This window comes from Eleutherodactylus coqui, chromosome 6 (assembly GCF_035609145.1).
Source record: "Eleutherodactylus coqui strain aEleCoq1 chromosome 6, aEleCoq1.hap1, whole genome shotgun sequence".
In the NCBI taxonomy this organism is placed as follows: Eukaryota; Metazoa; Chordata; class Amphibia; order Anura; family Eleutherodactylidae; genus Eleutherodactylus; species Eleutherodactylus coqui.
Window position 1 is genome coordinate 16,971,868 of NC_089842.1, and position 25,433 is coordinate 16,997,300.

At 45.3% G+C, this 25,433-nt stretch overlaps 1 protein-coding gene across 1 annotated transcript in view; it reads right to left on the bottom strand.

Annotated features, from left to right (window-relative positions):
- UBR4 (ubiquitin protein ligase E3 component n-recognin 4) overlaps nucleotides 1–25,433 on the bottom strand; it is a 90,626-nt gene that overhangs the window by 55,297 nt on the left and 9,896 nt on the right. The window contains 40 exon segments of the mRNA XM_066606353.1: nucleotides 604–775; nucleotides 1,310–1,467; nucleotides 1,579–1,806; nucleotides 2,299–2,451; nucleotides 2,717–2,875; nucleotides 3,124–3,306; nucleotides 3,407–3,577; nucleotides 3,705–3,929; nucleotides 4,967–5,114; nucleotides 5,264–5,334; nucleotides 7,239–7,430; nucleotides 7,510–7,573; nucleotides 7,654–7,842; nucleotides 7,928–8,126; nucleotides 8,821–8,921; nucleotides 9,007–9,108; nucleotides 9,529–9,741; nucleotides 9,824–9,981; nucleotides 10,083–10,180; nucleotides 10,901–11,240; nucleotides 11,341–11,463; nucleotides 11,542–11,724; nucleotides 11,810–11,938; nucleotides 12,018–12,097; nucleotides 13,064–13,190; nucleotides 13,318–13,600; nucleotides 13,855–14,024; nucleotides 14,462–14,547; nucleotides 14,628–14,787; nucleotides 15,192–15,376; nucleotides 17,188–17,305; nucleotides 17,492–17,632; nucleotides 18,801–18,900; nucleotides 19,676–19,863; nucleotides 20,143–20,202; nucleotides 20,286–20,410; nucleotides 20,494–20,618; nucleotides 23,003–23,144; nucleotides 23,538–23,592; nucleotides 23,594–23,638. Coding sequence (XP_066462450.1) covers nucleotides 604–775; nucleotides 1,310–1,467; nucleotides 1,579–1,806; nucleotides 2,299–2,451; nucleotides 2,717–2,875; nucleotides 3,124–3,306; nucleotides 3,407–3,577; nucleotides 3,705–3,929; nucleotides 4,967–5,114; nucleotides 5,264–5,334; nucleotides 7,239–7,430; nucleotides 7,510–7,573; nucleotides 7,654–7,842; nucleotides 7,928–8,126; nucleotides 8,821–8,921; nucleotides 9,007–9,108; nucleotides 9,529–9,741; nucleotides 9,824–9,981; nucleotides 10,083–10,180; nucleotides 10,901–11,240; nucleotides 11,341–11,463; nucleotides 11,542–11,724; nucleotides 11,810–11,938; nucleotides 12,018–12,097; nucleotides 13,064–13,190; nucleotides 13,318–13,600; nucleotides 13,855–14,024; nucleotides 14,462–14,547; nucleotides 14,628–14,787; nucleotides 15,192–15,376; nucleotides 17,188–17,305; nucleotides 17,492–17,632; nucleotides 18,801–18,900; nucleotides 19,676–19,863; nucleotides 20,143–20,202; nucleotides 20,286–20,410; nucleotides 20,494–20,618; nucleotides 23,003–23,144; nucleotides 23,538–23,592; nucleotides 23,594–23,638 — 5,949 coding nt within the window.

Here is a 25,433-nt window from a genome sequence, read left to right on the forward strand (position 1 = left end):
GTGTAAAAAGTAGTCTGTTGAAGCTGCCACTACTATGGCAGCATCATATACTGTAGTAATGAAGTTATAAATGTAACATGCGCCACTTTGATCACAGGGAAGTCACAAGCTGAATGCTACTTTTGCAGTAGAGCCATTATGCACTTTGAACGCATTGACACAGTCAATGGTACACTGGACGGCACACTATGCCATCATCGGTCCAGGTCTACCGTTAGACAATACAGGACATACATGTTGTGCATTCTAATAGTCTCATTGCAAGCAGGTTTTGCACATGGGATGGCCTCTTTCACGCGGGCTACAAAATCATAGCTACAAAAATGCATATATGTGAAACTTATAAGTTCTTTCAGGCTACAAAACATCTCATGAGAAAAAACCCATTGGAAACCCTGGGCTTCACATAACATGCGTTTTGTAGCGATTATTTTGTAGCCCGTGTGAAAAAGGGCGGAGGCTGCATCCGCACGGGCTACAAAATCATCGCTACAAAACGCATGTATGTGAAGCTCAGGGTTTCCAATGGGTTTTTTCCCATGAGCGATGTTTTGTAGCGAGATTTTGTAGCCGTGCGGATGCAGTCTTATAAATTATACTTACTTTTGCTTTTGCTGGCAGTGTCTTAATCTCCTGAATGAGAAAACTGTCTGGCTTGACCATGACCACTAGGGGGACTCCTGTGGTCTGCTGGACGCAGCATACTAAACCAGGATGGTTCATGACTTCCGACCACTGACAGAGCGCTGGTGAAGTTTTGCTTCCTCCATTGGAACTGTTGAATAAAATAAGGAATGAATTTGAAAGGGATTGTGCCGAGATTGAAATATAGCATAGGAGAGCACTATATGATCAGTAGGGGTCCGATCAAGTGGGGCCACAACTGACGACGAGAACGAGGGTCCCAAATATCCCTAAATTAATGGATTGGCGGGCAAACATGTACGCTGCCACTCCATTAGTTTCAGTGGGACTACCCATAGTCAAGCACTATTAATCTGCCACCAATCTATGCGCTTAGTGGGACAAGAGACCCCTATTCTTGTGTCGGTGGGGTTTCCAGCAGTCAGACCCCCACCGATCAGACAGCTTTCCATCTTTGCACAACCCCTTTTATTAAAGCTCCTCAGTTATCATTGCTGACTAAGCTACGCATAGCTAAATGTTGCACCGACAATAACTGCCCAAGAGCCATCTGCCCCAAGCTTGAGACAAGCTGTGACACCAGAGCAGTGATACAATGATGAAATGTAAACCTTCTGAGCCTTCCCACAGCCAGAAATACTGGACAGCTACGGTCTCATCTCACCTCTTTATGTTGATGGGGAAAAGCAGTATTATCTCCAGTGTAGATCGGTTTATGGTAGCAGCAAAGGACTTTCCCTGGCAATAACTAAAGAAAAGCATCTGGAGGACATGTGAATAATAGACAGACACTCCTCCACCAGCAACCTGCCCGTTACTATCCTGCAAGAGAGGACAGGACAAGATAAAACAAAACATGAGCTCAACACGACTCGTCGATGATACTTTGCAAGGGATGTTTAGAGTTCAGCATGCAGAATACCATTTACAAACCTTCAAGTCTTCATGAGAGACTTCCAGAACATTGGTCACATAAAACGGGCCATGCATGGCACTGCTAGACTCCTCCATCAGCTGAGTGTACACGTAGCCAGCAGATGACATGATCACAATAATGTTCTTCCCTTCTTCATTAAACAGGAAGGTGACATCCCTAATTTTTGAGCTGGGCAGCAGAAAGTAGAAGGTTGGACTTAGAGCATCTGCCGACAGATCATAGACCTGGGAAGAACACAATAAAAGAGAAGTCACTTTATAATAACATCCATTAAAGGGGTTACCCAGTTGTAAACTACTGATTGCCTAACATCAAGATAGGTCATCAATAGTAGATCATGGGGGTCCATCGCTCAGAACTGGTGTGCTTGTGCACTGAGCCAATTTCTGCACACAGCAGACAGCTCCGTATATTGTGCAGTAGTCAGGCTTGATATTACAGACCATTCACTTCTTCACTTCAGTGGCAACGTGGCCTGCAATACCAAGCATGGCCACTGCTGATGTCTGCTTCCTGCAGATATCGGCTCAGCGTACCTACCTGGCAAATAGCTGATTGGTGGGGGAGTCCCTGTGAAACTCTGATCTACTATTGATTTAATAGTTTACAATTGCACACGGCCTTTAACCAAATCCTCAGCACAGCGAGTCATTTAACTTCTCCCAGATACAACTGAAGATTTTGCAGTCTGTACTGTTTCTGTATACTCTACTAACCTTAACAAAATCAGCAGTAACAATGGCCAGTTCAGTTTGGGACCCGGGTAGCCAAACCGCTTTGATGATGAAGTTGCCGGTGGCAAGTTGTGGGTGAAGGACCAAATGATCAGAAACAGATCCTGAGCCGCTGAACGTCAGAACATGACAGTCCTAGGAAGTAGTGAAAGATGGAGGGAATGGTAAGAAACAAAAAAACAATTGAGCCAATAAGGCTGACTTCACACCAGCGTTTTTTTTTCCATCCTTAGAGCTGAACAGAAAAAAAAGAACAAAAGTTTGTCTGGACAGTGCCGAACAGACCCCATTGACTATAATGGAGCGAGTCCGGCTCTCGGGAAGAAATTTTGCCGGACGAAACAATGTCGTGTGCATGTGAACAGAGCCTTACTGTGATAACCTGTGCAATTAAACCAACCTTCAGTCCACATACAGCCAGGTAATCCTCTTTGCATGGGTTGCCAGTGAGGCTAAGAACAGTGAACGGGACTGGAGCAGAAGCTAGACGTGTCAGGGTGAGCTTCCTCTTGCTGGAATCGGCCTGTTTCAGCAGAGCTGAAAGCTGCAATACCGTGATCTGCAGTAGAAAATATAATATATAAATCAGTCCACAAACATTAAAGGAGGAATTTATTAAAAAGTAATGAATCCACTTCATTGACTAAGAATCAGCTGAAGCTCAAAGTCTGCAACGTTCTACAGGGACTGTATGACAGCAACAGGACACCCATCCAGACCTACAACTTTACACTAAGTTTATGGCCCTTTATGTCTCCATGATCTCCAGCCACTTATCTCCAGCCACCATTTATATACAACACTCACCTTCCCCTTCTCATGGCTGACTGCTAAATGTTGCCTTCTTCCGTGAGGAGAGGATAACACGCACATTGCGACTCTACGCAGCACATGAGCGCTGATCAGCTGCCGGATGGTTTGGCCTTGATCGCCGCTATAATTCATTCTCACATTCTCAAAAGCTCCTTCCTGGGAGCCCAAAGTAGGAACCTGCAGTAAACAATAACCAGTACACAAATTACTTCCAGTCAAGTCAATCTGCCGATTTTGGCTTCTGGGTTTTATTTAGTGTTTTTGTTTTTTTTTTTACCATTAGCTGGTCGGTCATTTCCACAGTTTTCTCCAAAGAGTGGAGCTGGTCCAGGGCCTGCTGAGCTCGACTACTGCTCCCCACCGCTGAAGCCTGCTGAAAGTTATTCCGTACGGCGCTCATCAAGAAGTTCAACATATCCAGAATCAAAGGTGCAAACGAAACATTAGCCTGCAGGAGAGATTTGATAGAGGACATACTTGTGATAGAGAACACAGGATCCCCATGTCTTCATTCTGCAGGACAGCAAAACCTCCAGCCTGGAACAATGTGACCAGTCATGTCCCAGTCCGCTCACCTGACCCATCAGCTCTTCTCGGCAGCCTTCAACGTTACGGCACAAGCTGCTCCTTTTTGGCTTTTCATCATCCCCTTTGCCGTCACTGATTGTCACTTTTCCCTTGTCGGTGAGGGTAGATCCAGGATGTCGGATGGCACTTTCTGGCAGACGAGGTTCACTCTGAAAGGCAGATTCTTTCATAGTGGATCCCATACCACTGCTTGGGGTTCTCTTAACCAAGGCCTGAGGGAAAAGCAGGGTTTAGTTTTATGTGAATGGTGACTCAATTGAGTCTGCATTTGTGGTGCAGACTGTGACTGTAGTATTAGTTTTCAGTGTTGCCTATTAAGTGCTGTCACAGGCAGGGCTTAATAGGCAACCATGCACAGCAGCCCTGGTAGCCTTCACTAGGCTGCCATGCCAAACTATTGCTACCTCCTTTCAAGGCTAGCTACATTTTAGCAGTTAAAAGGCCATGATCAGAGCTAGCCCAATCTCAGAAGTTGCTGACAAATGTCGGCTCTTGAAAACAGTTGAGACCTGACCAAGTAGGGTGCCAACTCTGTTCCCGAAACCAGTCAATACAAACCACACAACAACATATATGTTTGTGAAGGGGTTAAAGTGGTTCTCTGGGACTTTAACTATTGATGGCCTATCCTTAGGATAGGTCATCAATAGTTGATTGGTGGGAGTCTGCCACTCAGGATCCCCAGGCCGGGCTTTTTACCATGGGCTATAATAAAGTCTGTTGACTACAATTAATTGCGCTGTTTGGAGTTCTGCCTGCTTACACTACTACAGGATCCCCAGGCCCACTATCATTGTGAATAGCACTAGAAGTAGATAGCGTTGTCCGTACTGCAGTGCGCCCACTTTGGTACTACAGGCACTGTTCCCAATGAATTCCAAGAGAATAGGGCTTGTAGTACCTAACTGTGACACTGCAATACAGACAGCGCTATCTGCTTCTAGCATGGTCCGTACTGACAGAGGTGTCGAGATTAGCTGATTGATAGGGCTCCCAAGTGGCAGACCCCGGCCAATCAACTACTGAGGATTTATCCTGAGGATAGGTCATCAATAGTAAAAGTCCTGGAGAACCCCTTTAAAAGGACATTTCCCATTGCAGGCTCACAGCACATAGACTGGACAAGCCATACAGGATGGCACAGGCAGGTGGTTCTAAGTGAAGAGAATCAAAAACATAAAACACAGGAAGTATCATCTATACAAATAAGACACAGACAACGCAGTGGATATTAGAGACATAGACTCACCATGCAGCTGCCATCTTCCTTGGCACCGCAGTCGCAGAAAAACGAGCCGTACTTTGCATAAGAAATTTCATGGTCTTTGTGGCAGACCTTGGCGCAGACGGTGCACACCCCGACCCCATCCACCATCTTACAGGTGTGACAGTGATACCTGAGAAGTGTTAACGCTGCATTAGTACAGCGGCTTACTACACAATTCTAATCTTCTGCAACAAAACTGCAAACTTCCAGCACAGAAACATAATAAGCCTGCCGATAAACAGGCAAATGTTCACGATCTATGGAGTGTTTGAGACTCACCAGTGCTGATTCATGAATTCTTTCTGAGTGATGGTGAACGTGCAGAGCTTGTTACACAGCGAATCCTCATCCTAAGTGATAAAATACATCAAGAGGTTACAGGCGTCATCTTACCAATGCATGCTGCGCCATATAGGAATGTGAAAGAATAAGACGGCCAACAGGAGGGAATTTCCATTATTATATACAATAAGGGATGTGCAACTATATACATATATACACACATACATTATCTGGTCGCACATAAGGGCTGCTCACAGAACAGACTTAGCAACTGGAAGACTGCAAGACAATTACAACTGAGGAAGCACTGCAGTTCTGTCACTTTAAGCGGTTGTCCAATTGCAAACTACTAACGGACATTAGGATAGGATATGAATAGTAGATCGGCAGGGGGTCCGCCACTTGGGACCCCCTCTGATCCGTTGTTCACCAGGTCTGTGAGCTTATGAAGACAACTCTGTTCCCTCTGCAGTGGCCCAGCATTCACTGCAATGGAAACTTTGTACATTATACCAAGCCTGGCCACTGTAGTGGGAACAGAGCTGTCCGCTTCCTGCAGAAATTAGACCGCACAAGCCAGGTGAACAGCTGATAGGCCGGGGTCCTGGGCTGAAGCCAGCTGATCTACCATTTGTGGCCTATTCTGAAGATAAGCCATAGATTACAACTGGACAATGCTTTAAAGCCTTGGGTCAAAAGCCAACATGAAGAATTGCAAGGTAATCACATTTTATTCCTCGGTAGTAATTGCATGTGATCAAGAACACTTTTATAAGAACGCAGTGGGGTGAAATATTGAGATAATATCCAGTTTATCGCCAAGCTGGACACACAGGCTTTCACTTTTGTACCCAATACATTGGAGTCTATAGGACCCCAAATTCCCGTTTTTTTTTTTTTAATATCGGTGCCTGAGAATCCCTATTTAAGCCTCTGATTGGCTGAGCGGTCACATGCAGAATGAATGGCAGGTGACGACTAGCCAACTACTTCAAGGTTCCGAGAGGCGGAAAAGGGGGCTCCAATACTGAAGAAGGAAAATGTGTTTTCCTTTATTTTACACATTTCAAATACCGTGATTTTTTTTTAACCAGTTTCAGAAAACCCATTTAACCACTTAATGTACATAGACACTGCACGGAAAATAGCATGGAATGGGCTCGGATGCCGAGTCTGCTCCATACCCGGTGGCTATCAGCTGTTTGTCAGCCGCCTGTAACTGATGCCATCAGAGTTAGTTCTATTTAGATGGAGCGGTCAAAGCTGACAGCGCATCTAAATAGTCAGCAGGGGGAACCCCATCAGCGATCGGGGGTGCTGATGTACTAGCATGGAAGCCTAGAGGCTACTGCAGGAGCCGCAGCAGGGCTTTAAAGGCAACAACAAAAACTGTTAACGGTGCAATTGGTGTGCGCTAACATACAGCAATACACCGCTATATAATAAAGCTAGATCCCTGCATGGACTGCAAGCAGGTATGATAAGACGCTGCCAGATAGACTAACAGGATAGACTACATGCGACTCTGTGCTAAAAGACCAGCTCCCCAACATGTTTCACCAGAACTCTGGCGTCATCAGGGGTATAGGAGCTATAGTTAAAGCCCGGCTTCTGACAGGATATAGTAAAGAGGTGGTGGGCGGGCTCAATAGCAACCATGTGGCCAATGAGATGACACACTGGCATAATGACTGAGCCAATAAGACTCAAGATTCTTTCTCTGACATACTGCTATAACAGCCAATCGCAGCAAACTTTTGCGACAGCATCTAAGAAACACCATCATAGCAGTAACAGAAAAGTGACTGATAGACCACAGAGGCTACAAAAGCCCCTCTGGAAATGTGCTGCTAATACCTGCACAAAGATGTCCGTGTCATGTTCCCATATGCACTTAGCAGCTTAAGAAGTTTGGAATGCGCAGTAATGAAAAAGAAATACCAACCCCATAATTATATTCACTAAGACTTACAGAATCTTCAGCCTGGGAATCGTCCTCTTCGACAGCCAGCTCTTCCACCCAATCGGAGTCTACCTCTATTGCTCGTTCTTCTCCATCCACGGGCAGGTGGCAGTGACCCTGTCCTGCGCTGTGACTCAATGCATTAGTGACATCCGCCAAGTAGGACACTATGTGGCACGTGCATTCCAGAATAGTAACATGCTAAAGAAAAAAACGGGAGTTACGATTAGTCTTTTCCAATAAGACGTGCACCATATACACCAGTGAGGGCCATTCTCACCTTTCCTTGCATCACGTTGTTGTTCAGTTTTTCTACAACATTTTTCTGCGACAGATATTTCTTACTGGAAGAAACAAGCGGTTGATGACAAGTCGTTTTGGCAGTCAAGATACAGCGTTCAAGAAAACAGAATATCAGACTCACCATCTTGCCAGCCAGTCCATCGCTGCGCGGTGCAGCTGCAGATGTCCAGCACCCTGTCCTGAGCTTGCAAGAGTGGCCATCACAACCATGAGCTCTGGAAAGCCAGACCCGTCCCCATTAGCCAAAAGATCTGTGGCCATTGGGATCAGGGTGCTGAGAAGCACGGTGCAGACACCCTCGCCAACTTGGCTGCAGGACACAAACAATAGATGCCAGTCAACACATGATTAGTAGGAAGGAACAGAAAACCGACAATGGAGAACGTGAGCCGCACCTGTTTTCCCGTACAATGTATGCAGTGAGCAGCTGGAGTAGCTGTCTGTTTTCCTGGACTATCTCGGTCTGGTCGGAATCCTTGGGCGGTGGAGTTGTCATACGGACTAGCCAGGATTGTAGCTGTGATGGCTCCACACAGGCAAGCTGTGCCAACGTGCCACAGAGATGCAGCAAACTGGGGCTTGGATTTTTCTCAGCTGTGGAGTGTAAAGAGCAAATACTCAACAGGCTGATATAGGACTGCCAATGTAGGTTGATTTTGTATTGGTTGATATGCAACAAGGTACAAATCTCTGACCAAATACAGACTGTTAGAGGTCTTCTGAAAAGGCAGATAATTTGCCAGTGTAACGAGCGCTGACCAGTGAGCGTGTTGGTCTGCATTTGTTATATTTACACAGGCATTTCTGCTGTATAGGGATGAACTATTGCTAATATGATCGTCCCTATACTGCCGTTACAGGCTGGCTGCACATCTTTCCGTTCACAAGGTGAGATGTGAAGCCAATCAGCAAGTATATATATGCTTGTATAAACATGTCTGTCCGCTTTTGCTTATCATTTGCCCAGCTGTCGGTCCTTTCCATTCTTTGGCCAATGGTAAAGTATCAACAATATGTCCGACAACAACTCTCACAGACCTTTTATTTTGCATTTAGAGGCCCGTCTTAACTTTACCAACTACTTACACAACCTCTTGAATTCTTTCCTTAAGCCCGGATCTAGCCTGAATCCCTAATATGTTAGTCAGTGCAGACAGCCTTTATAAAAGCCAACTCTCACCCGTGTATATAAGGAGGGTACATTGACATAATTTCCTTCTTTTGACAATAGCTGGCATCTTCTGAGCTCCAAATGTAATCAATACAGAGAACAAAGAACTTTACTCACTAAGCTGGAAGAGTTTTGTGAACAACTTCAGGACTCTGTTACAGAACTTGGCGGAGAGAGCCTCATTAGCTGTTGACATCATTATCTGCACCAGTTCCCCTCTACATGGACAAAAAAAAATAAAAAAAAACACATTAAGATGAAGGTTCTCCTATTCCACACAATGAATATATTCACTTCACTCACCTCTCAGTAAAGAACTCCTCCATTGCTTTTCGAGCTAAGCTACTCTCCAGCTGCTTCTCTAGGAACTGCAAACATTCTTCAAGGATAGACTCATCCAGGCCGCTAAAGATGACGGAACGACAAAAATCATGAAACAGTCGTAACAGCAAATCACACTCATAATAACTAGTAAAAGTATTAATAGTAATCTTGTTGGCCCCAATATATTCCCCAGCACTTAAGCCAATTAACTTATTTCAAAATCTTATTAAAGTACCGTTAAATAGGCCGATAGTCGCCCAAATAATTGCTCCAATGAGCGATTATGGGCGACTGTTGGCTCGTGTACACATGGACCCCGACAGGGTACTGAGCAAGTCATCATTTAGAAGTCGTAAGTCATTTCCTGAACAGCATTGGAAAACAAAGCAACATGTAGAGTTCTAAGACTACCAATGCACTACAAAATCATAAAGTAGTCAGAGAAGCGGTGCAGCCATCTTGGCTTGTTCATGACCAGAGTGTGGCTTTAATGAAACCTACCTGCTTGGGTCGGAGTGGTAAGCGAGGATATTGTAACAACCAGTGATCAGTTTCTCATACACCCGAGACAAGAAGTCATCCGACTCTGCAGGCCCAAGGACTCTTTCCAATGACGTACAGCACAGTTCAGCCACACTCTCCGTGCTGCTCTCCAGAAGAAGCGGAAGCAGCGATTGGATTAACTGGTGAGAATTCAGATCTTCTGGGCACCATCTGTATATAAGGAATTAACAATAATCTATTTATCATCATCAAGAGAATAAAACTGCATTTTGTAATGTGCAGAATCACTTACACTATGAGGTCACCCGTCAGCCGGACCAGGGACAGTAGTACATGCTTGAGGGAAGCAGCAAGGGACAGGCTGGGGCTGCACAATGTGCCCAGGTGAGCTGCCTGCACTGCTCCAATGTAGCTTTCGGAAGGAATAGTATCATTGGCAAAGGCATTGCGCTGCAAAATAAGACCGTGGCGCGTTATTCCATTGTACAATAGAATCGGCAATTAGATATGTTATTACCGAATTTCTGTCACACTTATGAATAGCCACTCACCCATGATCCAATACTGGGGAATTCATTGGTGTGAACATTGTTCCACGACTCGCATAAGGTCTGCACAGCGGTAGGGAGGTTCTGGATCAAGACAGGGCCTGAGGAGAGATTAATCATTACTCACAAACAGAAGGGTACAATAATTACTTAGAGGTATACATAATGGATAAGCAGTTCAAGCAGAAGCAGCAATAACAGAACAGCAAGGAGTAAAACGGTGGCTCAGTGGTTAGGACTGTTGCCTTGCAGTGTTGGGCTCCTGGCTTCAAATTCCACCTAGATCATCTGCATGCAGTTTTTATAGTCTACCTCACTTTCAAGCACACTTGGCTATACAATCAAATGTAAAATACAGCATTTTAATGTTATCTTCTGCACGTTTTTGCTATCTTTAGGTTTTGTTGTTTTTTTTACTTGAGGCAGTGCAGAAAAAAAAAATTTAAAAAATTAGCAATGAAGGAGGAGTCAACAAATTGTTCTTGATGGATCCGGTTTACTTGTGCACATCAGCATTGGGGTTTTTGTCTTCTTGCACCATTATGGGACCAGGAAAACTAAATCCCCTGGCCAAAAAGATCCAATGTACGATGGAAACGAACGGTGCTAAACGGACCTCACTGGTTATAACGGGCTGTTCAGCTTCTGTCACGCTGTTTGACATTTTCATGCTGCACTACTTTGTATGGAATTTTAGCGGTATTCAATTACAGGGGCTCCAAACGGGAGCCCCCAATGCGGATGTGAACCCAGCCTGTGTTTCTAGCACGTTTAATTAATCAGGTTGTACTTTTGCAGACCAAGGCTACTGACTTCCGTACCTAGTGTGTTGGCTTTGCAACGGGACGATCCAATCGCAAGCACCGCCGCGTATCCCTGCAGCTTTTTCTCCTCTATACCTTCTTCAGGTAGGCTTCGCAACAAGTAACAGCGAATGAGAGAGGCATACATGTCTAGGAGCTGTAGTGCAGCGGGCAGGAGATTCTTAGCCACTTGAGAGGACTTGTGAGGGTCAGTCTCAGCAGAAAGCTTGGAGAAATGTTCATCCAGAGACACTTGCACCTTGCAAATCATTGCATCCAAAGTGTAAATACACTGCAGATTGGGCCCGATACGAAGCTGTTCAAATGTGTATCCATTAGAGCTGCAATAGGTTGAGATCTAAGATGCAAAATAAAAAAGTTGATGGGTATCAATTGTATTACTTAGGACTGTAGCAAGTCATATGGCTGTATAATAAAGTGTCAATAACTGAGCCCACCTGCCGGGCGATGTACTCTTCTGCCACCTCTACATCATATTTAATAGAGTTGCATTTGGCTGACGTTTGCTCGGTTAACGATGCCGCTTGTTCCGTTTTCATCCCTTGCTTTGCAAGATGATCCTAAATAAAAACATAAGATAATTTTAAAAAAATCCTTCCATCTAAGATTACGTCTCGGAGAGCATCTTCGCCTCTCACCTTTATCCAGAGCTGGTATGATGGGACTCGGAGTCGAGATGCCCAACGCAAGGTGTGAAGAATTTCGCATTCACTAGGACCAGAAACATTTTGCGACAGCTGCTTCATGTAGTGCTTGGAGGGTGGTAAAATTCCCAGAATCCTCCACAGTATAAGGAAGTGATATTGAAGGGCACAAGCCTCCTAAGAGAGGAAAGAAAGACATTTCATAATCTTACAAGATGGAAGAGGGGAGCCCGGCTCTCTAACGCATGCTGACAGCTCTCACCAGGGCTGTGATGCTTTTGTTCTCATTCCTCCGGACTGTGTCAAACTGTGATCCAGCAGCCAGCAAAGAGATGAGGGCAGTGTACAGGTCATCATACTTCAGTGCTCGAGAGAAGAGGACTTCACACACCTGCAGAAAAGTGACAAAAATAAATGATAAAGCCCTCAGGGAGCAGGTCACATAAGTGACACAAAAGACAAGGCCTTACCTCAGTATCAAGACGATGCAGATCATCTTCAGAAGCCTCCTGGGTCAGGATACTGTAGAATCGAGGTTGTAAAGCAGCATCTATAACAAAAAACATTACATGTGATCAAAAAATATAGTACAGATGTTCCCTAGTTGTGAACAGGTTCCGTTCCAGGAACCTGTTCGCAGGTACATTTGTTCGTATGTACGAACAAATGCTTGTATGGAGGGGATCGCGGGTGGATCCCGCTCCATACAACGTTGGGTGCCGGCTGTTCTTACAGCAGACACCCGGCGGCAGCAGTTCCGACGAGCCGCCCCTTGTCGGAACTGTTAACACTTTACATACCGCTGACAGCGGTATTTAAAGTGTGAACAGTTTTGACGAGCGGCGCGGGGCTCGTCGGAACTGCTGCCGCCGGGTGTCCATTGTAAGAAACAGCCGGAGCCGACGTTCAGGGGGCCCGTACAGTGTCCTGCGATAAGACCACGGGACACTGTGCGGTTGCTAGGCAGCCAGGGGCCTTCTGAAATGCTCCAGGGCTGCCTATGCAGAGTGCCTATAAAGAGCACGGCTTGATAGGCGCTCTGCATAGGCAGCCCTAGGACCCTTCAGAAGGCCCCCATCTGCTTAGCAACCGCACAGAGTCCCACGATCTGACCGGACAGGCTTCTATCAGGCTTAATAGAAGCCTGTCCGGTGCCTGCACAGTATGATGTAATGCCAAAGCATTACATCATACTGTGCAGGACGGATTGTCCGTTCGTAACCCGAACATTCGCAAGAAGGGGACTATCCGTACTTATAAAGGAAAACAAAGGGGGAAAGTATTACTCCATGTCCTACTATACGACTGAGGATCATGTAATGTATAGGGAGATATTGAGAGTTACTATTCCTCACTGTGTATTGCCTCCCATAGCAATACTTGGTTACATGGGTCTGAAATTCTTCATATTACCGTTTCGTGAAGACAGCTATGCAACTGATAATCCAGATTTAGTATTATACTGGGATGCTTACGTATACCCAAAATTCTTTTTTTGAGCAGTTTATTCTCTCACCTGTTGTGCAGTGTTTAGTCCAATTTTCTTCCACTTCTTTGAACCCGTAATACAAAGCTGACGTGCGCCCAGTCCCCTCGTGTGACACCCCTGAGCTAAGGGGAGGTGTAAGCAGATTGTATTGCACCTATGAAACAAACAGAATATTGTAAAACACTTCACATCAGGAAAAATATACGTCAACAACCAGTCATGAAACACAAGAGCCACAACATTATACTGAAAGTGAATTAGGATTCTTAAAAAAAACGTACCTGCTCAAAGAGGTAGAGCGGTGGCTTGGAGTACTGATGCAAGAGGTAATCAAACACTAGCAGTAACCTTGCAAGGAGGAGGGGGACAGCTGGCAACTGGGATTCCAGGTTACTGGCCAAGTCCTGCAGCGTCTGTATACAGAGTAACAGGATACTCTGGCGCCCTCTATCTGATAGATTGTGAAAGATCAGAAGCAACAGTTGAAGATGATCCACATTGACATCTTCGGTATCTCCTGGTACCACTCCCTGGAGGGCGTTCTGCTTCAAGGTGCCGACAAACCTGAATAAAACAGATGAAGCATGTATAAGAACAGGGCAAACAAGATGCCAGAAAACCAAAGCACCATAAAGGGAAAAGAAGTGTGACAATCGGAGCTAAAGTTAAAATGTAACAGGAAAAAAGCCGTGAAAATCGCAGCAGATGAGTCGGTTATTTATCCATTTGGACCAACACTAAACAAAGCCGAACCGGTCGTGCACTGTATGTTTACAGAAGCCATAGTGATTGTAAAGTACAGCATAGCAAGCACTTACCGCTCCCACACACGGAGACATTCTGCTACGTCGGGCTCCCCCTGCACGCTAGCCTTGTGCTGCCACAGAAGTAGCAGACGGGACAGAACAGAGAGACTCTGCGGATGAATGTACAGGGGCCACGGGCCCTCACTGAGAGGGGCTATCCCAAGGTGCTGAAGAAGAGCGGTCTGCCAAACAAGAGAGAAGAGGCAAAACTTACTCCACTTCAAAATGGGAGAAGAAAGAATGAATAAAAAAAATCGTACAAGTGTATAGCAAAAAAACAATTGGAAGCGCAACAGGACACTTACTGAAATCCAATACAACCTATACCCATCGTTATTTGGGGAAAAACAACTGAGCTGCATAGATTCTAGTGTTGTAGGTTACCTGTAGTGTTTACCTTATCTATGTGCAAGTCTAATACTAAGCAGCACTTCATCCCATCACGTGGCAGGTATGGCTGTTCCCCAGTATATTACACCTGTGCAATGCTCCTCCATGTAGAATGTGCCGGTCTGCCTGCTGAGGGATGGGGCGCTTATACCTGCCTTTGTATTCTTTATTATATCAGTAATATGGCCGCTGGCAGGGATTTTTGAATCCTATCCTTTGACTGATTTACCTGTAGTGTGGGAGACTGAAGATCAGATGTCACCAAACAGTGATTAAACTGGTACAAAGCGACAGCAAAATCCTCATCGGATGATCCTAAAAACAGATGAAAACAGCATATTAGAACCAGTTCCTCTCAGTGAGGCAAGTTAACTCCATTGTTAAAGATCCGGCACCTTTCAGTCCATCTTTGTCTACATCTTTGATGATACAAGCCAGGGTGGACATATGCTGCTCAGTCAGTGACACACTCAGGTAGTTCCGGATGAAGTTGCTGCGGGAGTTCAGCATGCAGCTGGTGATAAAGTTTAGTGTATTGGAAGCAAGGCTGAGGAACTAGAGGAGAACAGAGATTGGGTCAGCGATCGGAAGAAATAATGAGCAGATGAAAAGGCTATTGTGAATAAAAAGGGGAACAAATAATAGTTGGGGAAGGTCCAGATGTGGCGGCGAAATTCAACTCCAGTTCTGGCTGAAAATGTCACCATATGAGACGCGAAGGCTGAAATGCATTGTGAAAATCTGTGACTTTTCTGCATAAATATGAGCTTGCAGCAGACTTGAACATCCGCAGGATGCTCCGATTTACATGCAGATTTTTTTCTGCCACATGAGGATGGGGTTTTAAACACTCCATCCGCTTGTGCTGTGAATTGCTGTGGATTTGCAGTAAAGAATCCACAATGCAAACCCACCACATCCAGACCTAACCTTAGGAAGCTGCCAATCATTATCCATACCAGCTCTGGATCCTTGCGACTGGCCAAGATGTTGCCATTTCCTGCAGGGTTCTGTTTGCTTGGACTTTTAGCTCTTGGAGAGCTCTCGAGCGGAGGTGGTGGTGGGGGCGGTGGGGGCACCTTCTCTTTTGATGGGGAGATTGTCTCTTCAAACCATTGTCCCAGGATAGGTTCACTGTCATCGTCTGCAGGACCACAAAATATCAGAATAATGCCTTTAACTTCTATTTTGAACCTAAGGACACATTTTTTGGTATTTCATTTCCACTGTTCCAAAGCCCAAACTCCCCCCCCCCCCCCCCCCCCCCCCATCATAGCCATGTGAGTGCTTCCTGGCTATGGGATTCACAAATAAAGCTTCCAGGAAGAGATGGCTGTGACTGGTTCTTCGACCGCCGATCAGCCAATCAATCAGCCCTTGCATAGTGGAGGTGGGATTTACCAATTGGCTGAGCCGCGGCCATTGCGTTGTGGCCGTGGCTTGGCCAATTCATAAATCCCGCTTCCACAATGCAATGGCTGTTATTGGTTCTTCGAGCGCTGCTCAACCAATCAATGAAGCAATCACAGCCATGTGCAGCGCTTGAAGAACCAAATTTCAGCCATCACTTCCTGGAGGCGGGATTTATGAATCCCGTAACGGGGAAGCGATGTTGTACGAGCGGGCAAGGTGTGCAGGACAGCATCGGAGCTCTGGTGAGCAACAGGAGGGACCTGGGCGAGCCTGCTAGGTAATATATTGCTTTAATTTTTTAAACAAGGGTTTATTTTCAGGGTAGGGCTTATATTTCAAGCCTCCCCCAAAAATATCAGGCTAAGACTCATTTCCGGATAGATCTCACTTTTGCGTAAAACACGGTATATTATATTGCTAACTTACTCTTACTTCCTTCTTTTTGGAGGGCAGTTAGAAAAAAAACATCTCAATTCTGCTTTTTTTTTTACAGCATTAATAATCATGCGGTATAAATGACATGAGAACTTTTTTTCTGCAGGTTGGTATTATAACAATGCCATGTTTTTTTTTATTTTTTTCCAGTTTTGTTCAATTAAAACTTTTTTTTTTTTAAAAAGGAAGTTTGTGTCTGGCAAACATTCCCCCATGAATGGACCTCTCCCGTGGAAGACTAGACCCGCAGTCTTCAGCTGTGTCCCCGAATGACATGCACCAGAAAAAGTGTGTTTTTGTACAGATAGTTAAAGATGAGACTATACCAAACATGGATTTCATTTGTCAATATTTTTTTATTTTTTTTTTAAAAGGTGGTAAGGGCGCATACATTTTTTCCTTTTATACTTGTTTTTTTTCCTCTTGCTATGTTTTTTATGTCCCTTGCCATGATCATAGTGATAATACACTGCAGTACTGCAATGTGTGATCGTTTTTCATAACTATTGTAGGCCATGGCAGACCCGGTTTCCATTGTTTGTCGTCCAGTTGCGATAGCAACCCCATGGTCTTTCATGATTACATCGCTGAGGTCGATGTTGTCATAAAAGGGAGCACCGCCCCTCTGTGGACACTTAACATGCCACAATCAGCATAGATTGCCGCTTATAAGGGGCTAACAGTGGGGATCAGTGTTCTCATTCATCTCTGCTGTTGCAGCAGGAGGCAGGCTGTCAATGCTAGGCGGCTCCCGATGTGGAAGTCACAGGCTCAGATTCTGAACCCTTACCATCCATAAGACATAAGTTTGCGTCCATTCGTGGGAAGCCCTTCCCAGACAAGACATACATTTAGGTCCTGGGAGGCAGTTAATAAGGGTCAAAATTTAGAGTATAGTTTTTAGATCACATCACTGACAACAGCTTGGAACAAAAGCGATCCATTTCCAAAACTGCCAGCAGCTCTGGATATAAACGGAAAAAATATGGAAAAAAATGTAAATTACAAAAATAAATAAATTTTAAAAAAAGGATTTGCAGTGTTTTTAGAGAGCTTTACTAAAACCAAACTCGTTGTACACGACAACTAACAACAAATGTAAATAACCTTGGCTGCTGTCTTCCTCTGTGCTGCTGAAGTCATCTTCGTAGTACGTGTTCGAGTCTGTGGACGCACTGGCATCACTACTCATAGAGCCTTTCCTCTGTCGTTGTAAGACGCAGGCCTGTGTAATTATAAAGAGGAAAGTATAGAACCAAAGTCTACAAGTAAGGAGTCTCCTCAACCACAAGCCTACAACCGCACTCCACCAAGCGGGGAATAACTAGTAAAATAACTAATAAGTTCACAGAACAATTTACAAATATACTTCAGGTTAAAACAAAAAAACCAAAAAAACAACAACTCTCACCTTGCGATAGGATGTGGATAAAATCGTGAAGAGCAGATTCGTCAGCGGGATGGAATCGATGAGTCTCTGTATTCTCTGGATAGATGTGCTCTGCGCTGTGATGCTGAGCTCTGCCAGAGGGCCGTCCGTATCCCAGGCGTGCTGCATAGAAAAATCGATAAAACACAGGATTTTAGTTACTTACTGTAAAATAACTTTTTTGTCACATACATTGGGGGACACAGCAAGACCTTGCCACAAGGAGGCGGGCACCAAGCAAAGTTAGAGTTAGTTCTTCCTACTGGCTTATACCCCCTTCTGCAAGCACTGAGCCAAGTCAGTTTGTACATAAGCAGTAGGATAGAGTAAAAACACATCCAAGTCGATCAATACAAAACAGAACTAGAAAACAAATAGTTCCAGGTAAAAACCAGCCCAGATTGAGGATCACTATTGAGAAACCATCACCAGTGCTAGCAAGGAGCAAACAACTGGCTGGGTGCTGCAATTCTATCTTGCAGGATTGCTGCAGGAGAAAAATCACTCATGTGAATAAACCCATTTAAATGTTTTCTACTTCCGTGTGAGTTTGATGCGTCTCGCAACGCACAAACGTCGAGTGAGAATATGGGCCGCAAAATACAACTTACAGATTATGTGCATAAATCCTAGTTTTTGTGAAATAAGTCTGCAACTTTTTCACCAGTTTCTGGTGTAAAAACAAGTTGCACGTATTTGCTTAAGTGGGTATTCGCAAAAAAAAAAAACTTGCAGCTTTTTTTCTCTCTGCGCTGGCCCACTTCTCAGGAGAGGGAATAGCCGCCAAAAAGACAGATTTATGCATAAATTACACCAGACAATGGCATATATTTCTGAGAGTGCACGGCGCTGCTGGGGATGCACTCAATACACGAAGAGGTGTGCGCAGCTTTATGTACTCAGCGCACCAGGAGAAATAGTACTAAGCCTGGAATCACAAAGTCCAGGCGTAGTAAATCTCTCCCTTTGTGCTTCCATTCCACATCATTTTAAGGTATCTGCTTGTTGTCAGTGAATGAAGGCAGTTATTTATATTTACAGGCTATACATCTGTCTGACTGCCTGCTGTTCTGCTGCACTACTTAAAAGTAACATATGTGTAAGAATGGTTCTATTCACTCATAGCAAGCAGAAGTCTTGAAAACAGTGAGGAACTGAAACAAATGGCAGACCTTTCATTATACAATGACATCTTGACATAAAAACAGAAAACCCCTTTAAGACTGGATTCAGAAGAGCGTCATTGTGCCAGGTTCTAATTATGCTAACAAAGAAGCCAGCAGACAATCACCTTGTGCAAAGTCTCCACTTGCAGATCTTGGAAGAGTGAGGTGAGCAGCTTGATGGCGTGGTTTGCAAGCACAACTGACAGGACCCCAAATCCTTGGTGTCTAAAGGAAACAAAAAACAAAATAAGAAAACGTTGTTTTCAGTACAACCCCCTTAAATTGTATCATGGCGAACAGGCAAACCTGCCAAAAATGTCAGACGACTTTAACCCCATCCACAAGCCAGACTTGTTTCTCCATCTTAATCAAATGAACTGGGGTGGAGCCCAAATGATGGAACCTATACAATCAAATTTTGTGTACTGGGTAATAAGGATTGCCTGAAAATTCTATCTACAAATACAAGATGGTACTAAACTGATCTTTATCACCCCTTCACAAGACAGGTCATAAAAGTCTGATTGGTGGGGGTCTCGCCACGGAGACCCCCCTCCGCTCCCAAGAACAATTGTCCTGTGTCTCCCTCTCGTCCTCACTGCGGGGGTCGCTGCATCACCCACAGTGAGGAGGAGATTAAATCAAGTGGCAGCCACACATGGGCAGCTTCATTCATTTTCAATGGGACTGCAGTCGGTAGCCGAGCACTTGTGCTCAGCCATTTCTGTAAGCCCCATTGAAAAGAATGGCACGTTACCGCACATGTACGACCACTGCTCTCTTCAATCTGACATCACAGCAGGTGGGTGCAGCAACCCTGCAGTGACAAACAAAAGGGGGACAAAAGACCCCCAACTCTCAGGATCAGTGGAGGTCTCCGCTAGACCCACACATTTCCTGAAAGGTTTGTGCTGCAATCAGAAGGTCCTCAAGGCTTCTAAACGAATATGTAAAACATGTGACATAAGTAATGACCGTACATCCAGCTCAGCCAACTTACCCTTTACCAGGGCCCAGTTTTGGGGAGCCGGCTCCTTCTTTCGCCCGGACAATGTCTCTGACTCTGAGTGCTGCCAGTGGATCCTTCTCCTTCCCTTTGTCTGCCAGGGCTGTGGGGCTGAGGTTAAGGATCAGGTACAAGCTGTTCACAAGGCACCAGGCCCCTAGTAGCTGGAAGTTCTGGTAATGCTAAAACATAAAATACACAAACATAACTCAGTATTATAAAGGACGAGCACAACGTAGCCCCTCACTAAACAGGCCACGACGCCTTGCTTTTGGCAGGAAAAGTTATATTTCTAAACGGTACCATTTTTTTCGGTTTTCTTTTTTTTTTTTACCTGAAAAACGGGAAGGCGGTGCCACTTGTTTATTGGTAATAATTAAAAGAACTAATACATTAAACTTTTTTTTAGTCCCACTATGGAACATGAACTTGTGATCATGCAATATGATCCTTCTTCTCACCTCTCCGCCGGCTCTTCTGGAACTGTTTATTGCTTGTCCAATCATCTCATAGATTTCCAGCTATAACACAAGCAGAGCAGCATAAATGATCGCTTATTAGTAATGCAACGAACCTACGACTGACAGCAGAACTGCACACTTACACATTTCTGCACAATGGTGGCAGCGTCGTTCTCATAGTCTTCCTCCTTGCAACTTGTAGACCCAGTCCGCACCTGCTGGGTGCTGCCAACATGGAGGATTGCCATGCACGTAGCAACGCTGACACCTTCACAAAGTAGAAGAGTAGCGGTCATGACTATGTAAGGAAAACCGATGCAGAGGAAATACGTGAACAGAAGTGACATTTACCTGCATATAAGCAGCTAAGGGCCAGGAGTGTGACGTCTTTAAGACGAGGAGGGGTCAAAGGTTCCATGACAGGCAGAGAGAGCGTGTCCAGTGCCATGGTCACATCGATCACAAGTGAGTGAAACCTGTAAAGTGTCAAGACAGAGTCAAACCTTATGTAGACATTCGGGAACATTTATCAAGTCTTTTAGATTACTTCCTGATATTTAAAAAAAACTCAAATTTTCACTAAAATGTGTGACTTTTCCTTTTTCTGCACAAGTCTCACTACTTTAGTATGAAGTGGGCATGGCTGCCCTGGACCAACATTTATGTAGAATTTACGCCAGAAACTTAATTATGCCAGAATTGCATGCCAGGTCAGGCCTAGCGCACATTTCTGTGTAGGCGAATGGAAGTGCCAGGATGCGCTCAATAGATGAAGAGGTGTGCGCCTTTTCATGTATTAGGTGCATTTTGAGCTGGGAGAAATCATACTAAGACCAGCATCGGAAATGTCAGGCCTAATCAATTTCTCCATTAAGTTCCTAGCAAATGGTACAGGACCTTGCATCACACTATAACAGCTTATTTTACACAAGCGTATATCGGCTGGTGTCTTCACGGCCAGCTGGCATACGCTTCCATCTGAGCAGTTCCCTCACCGGCTCTCTGCTTCTCTTCTCCCCCTCCGAGCAGGTTGAAATGGGAGTGGGCGGAGCTAAGCTCCGGTCCCCTTCTTTTGTCCATAGCCAGCAATGGGAGTGGGCGGAACAGAGCTGAGCTTAGCTCCGCCCCCTTCCATTGCAAACGCCGGAGTGGAGGAGAGGCGCAGATAGCCGGTGAGGGGGAGGGAACTGCTTAGATGGAAGCGTATATCGGCCAGCCGTGAAAACGCCGGACGATATACGCTCGTGTAAATAAGCCCTAAGGGTGAGATCCCACATTGTAAAAATTAGCACAACTTTGTTGTGGATTTTCACTGCTGATCCCAGGTACTACATTGCAATAAATGAAATCCTCGCTCATAAATCCAGATCTTTTTTACAACAGATAAAGTTCGCTGCGGTTTTGAAAATCTGCAGAATTTCTATTTTTCGATGCAGATTTCTTCCACTGTTAATAAATGGGGTTTGTTAAATGTGTACTCCTCCTTAAACATGGGGAGTGGGATCAGCAGGTCTGCAATATACTGCTTTCTGTGGACCACCGAATCACTATCTCCCCTGGATAAATTATGCAAAGCTCCAAAGCAGCCTCCTTACTAGAGATGAGCGAGCATACTCGTCCGAGCTTGATGCTCGTTTGAGTATTAGGGTGCTGGAGATGCTCGTTACTTGAGACGAGCACCCCGCGGTACTCGTCTCGATTAAACCAGCACTGACCATTGAATTCAATGGAGCCGGCAATACAGCTGGCTCCACTGAAAGCAATGGGCTGCCGGCGATCTCAGGATGAATTTTCGGGAAGGGCTTAAAAATATAAGCCCTTACCTGAAAATCATCCTAAAATGTGTAAAAAAAAAAATAAATAAAATGTATACTCACCTTTCCGCTGCAGCCGGAGTTCAGCCGCGGCCGACCCGCAGTTCTCCTGAACTGCTCTGAGTAGTATTCAGCAGCCGGGGATTTAAAATCCCCGCCTGCTAAATGAGCTGCCTCTGATTGGTCACAGCCCTCACCAATCAGAGGCAGCTCTCACTCACACCCATTCATGAATTCATGAATGGGTGAGTGCTGCCTCTGATTGGCTCAGCGCAGGGACCAATCAGGGGCAGCTCTCAGCTGTCAATCAGAGGCAGCACTCACTCACCCATTCATGAATTCATGAATGGGTGTGAGTGAGAGCTGACTCTGATTGGTGAGGCTGTGACCAATCAAAGGCAGCTCATTCAGCAGGCGGGGATTTTAAATCCCCGGCTGCTGAATACTACTCAGAGCAGTTCAGGAGAACTGCCGGCCAGACGCGGCTGAACTCCGGCTGCAGCGGAAAGGTGAGTATACATTTTTTTTTTTAAACACACATTTTAGGATGATTTTCAGGTAAGGGCTTATATTTTTTAAGCCCTTCCCGAAAATTCCTCCCGCGCTCACCGGCAGCCCATTGCTTTCAATGGAGTCGGCTGTATTGCCGACTCCATTGAATTCAATGGGCTAACATCGTTCTTCTCTGCCACAGCTGTTGCAGAGGAGAACGATCTTTACGCTGACAGCGCGGGGGGGGGGGGGGGGGGGGCACTCTTGCCGCTATTGTGGCTAAATTGTGGGACCTGGGAACTTGAGATGCAGCCCAACATGTAGCCCCTCGCCTGCCCTATCCGTTTCTGTGTCGTTCCCATCACTTTCGTGAATTTCCCAGATTTTCACAAATGAAAACCTTAGCGAGCATCGGCGATATACAAAAATGCTCGGGTCGCCCATTGACTTTAATGGGGTTCGTTACTCGAAACGAACCCTCGAGCATCGCGGGAAGTTCGACTCGAGTAACAAGCACTCAAGCATTTTGGTGCTCGCTCATCTCTACTCCTTACCCATTGCGAACAGCTGTGGCATCTCCAACTGTTGCAGGCATGATGAAGAATGAGTTGGCAGACACAGCATCTTGGAAGCGGTTAATGTATCTCAAGAAGTAAGGCAGGTTCAGACAGACTCTCAGCAGCTTCTCTGATCCACCTGCAGCACAGGGAAATATACCGCAATTATATCCACAATAGAATTATCAGATGGCAGTTACATCATGTCAGAAGTCTTCATCAAGACTTCATTAAGTATACATACAGCAAATCAGTTCATTTTACCAAGGCTTTGTAATCAATTTGCTTCCACGCGGTCCAGCCAAGACCCAAGGTGCTGCACCCCCCACTGACGTGAAAAAAAAAGCGCTTGCATTGCATGGCACAATGATACTAAGCCACTTATTTACCGATGCAAACTAACAGCATAGCTGGATAGGAACACTGCTGGCATATAGAAACGACCACACATCACAATAGCACAGCATTCATGATGCAGACTAGGTGCTCCTCATGGGCACCCGCCATCCTCCCTGCTAGTAGTGCGTCTTACCCAGTTCCTGAAGACTTGCCACATTCTGGGCTATGAAGATGCTCTTTGTTTTCAGCTGCCGACGCCTGATCGGATGTCGCGTCCTCCATTTCGGTTTCCGCCTAACAACAAAAAATAATTTTAACAATAGAGGAATGACAGTAAGAGGAAACCTGGAAGCTGCTGGAGATACTGGGTGACATCGGGGGCCGCTGTAGGAAGGGGGGGGGGGGGTTAGATTTTTTATGTAAAAAATTAAAGAGGAAGTTTTAAAATTGTAATATTTTTTAAAAAATTTTGGCAGTTTTCCCTTTTTGTAGTTCCGCTAGGGAACTTGAACTTGTGATCGTTTGATATACTGCAGCCCTTCAGACCTGTAGTATAATGTACTTTCTATTGCTGCCTATTCACACATGGCAGCCTTCATTAGGCCCCAGGTTACCATGACCTCTTGTAATCAGGAGGGAGAAGGGTCTATGAAGTGACCAGGGAGCGCCCCCCCAGTAATGGATAAGATGCCACAGACCGCATTGACCACAGTATCCAAGTGGTTAAATCAATATAACCAAAGCTAGCTTTAATCGCAGATATTGACAGTAGGTGTCGGCTATTGAATGAATACAACCAGCACTTACAGGTAATGCAGCCCCTCCCTGCAGACATAGAATTATGCAGTTGTGAAGGTGTAACATCGTATGTTAGGCTTAAAGAGGACAATGTCCATCTAGTTCAGCCTGTGTCAACCCCTCTTGTTGATCCAGAGGAAGGCAAAAAAAGCCAATGAAGCAGAAGCCAATTTAGCCCATTTGGGGGGGAAAAAAATTCCTTCCCAACTCCATAATGGCAATCAGAATAATCCCTGGACCATTATTTAAAAGTTCCATCCTGTCTCTAAGACCCGGATCAACAACCTGCTGGTCACCTAATGTCTATATCCTGTAATATCCTTCCCCTCTAGAAAGACATCTAGTCCCTCTTAAACTCCTCTATGGATTTTGCCATCACCACGTCCTCAGGCAGAGAGTTCCACAGTCTCACTGCTCTTACAGTAAAGAACCCCCTTCTGTGTTGGTGATGAAACCTGCTTTCCACTAGACGTAGCCGATGCCCTCTTGTTACCGTATCAATCTGCTCAGCTCCTCCTATAACATAATGCCTGCAGTTTGGACTTTGTGCTCCAGCTGACACATTCGCTAAAAAGGACCCCAACTTTATACCCCCTACTGGTTAGAGGAGTTTACGCCAAACTTTGCACCAAAATTTGACGCACAAATTTTTATTAAAGGGATACTTCTACAAAAAAAAAGCCACGCCCCTTTGTTGGACTCATTGAAAAAAAGGGTCTGAAAGTGTCTAAGAAATGTACGATGAACGTGATGCAAACTGAGCAAGATAGGTTTTTTTGACACAATCTGCACCAGAAAATTGGTGATTTTACAATAATAAATCTGCGCAAGGATTAAAGGGGTTGTCCGGCCATAAACATTAGGTCTCATTACTTCTGTTTGCCCATTTCCATGCACTTTGTAATATACATTGTGCATGGAAAATGAAGCAAACAGAAGTTTTGGACTTACCTGAAGGGATGCCCCCCCCTGTGTTGCTCCTCCGTCGTCCCTGGTTACCACAAGAATCTTCTCCTCTTCTTGTCGGGCCGCAGCAGCTCTTGTCGGCGCGGGAACGAGCCCCTTCTCATCCGCGCATGCGCAGTTCTTCTCTCTGCAGCCGGGACCGATATACGATCTTCTTGTGTGCGGGGGGGGGGGGGGGGGGGGGGGCAGGATGGAAGAGCCTCAGAGCAGGAACTGAGCTCCCGCCCCCTCTCTGCCTCCTCTCCGCCCCTCTGCACTATTTTCAATGAGGAGAGGCGGGGCTAAGGTCCGAGAATTAGCCCCGCCCCATCTCGGCTCTCCCCAT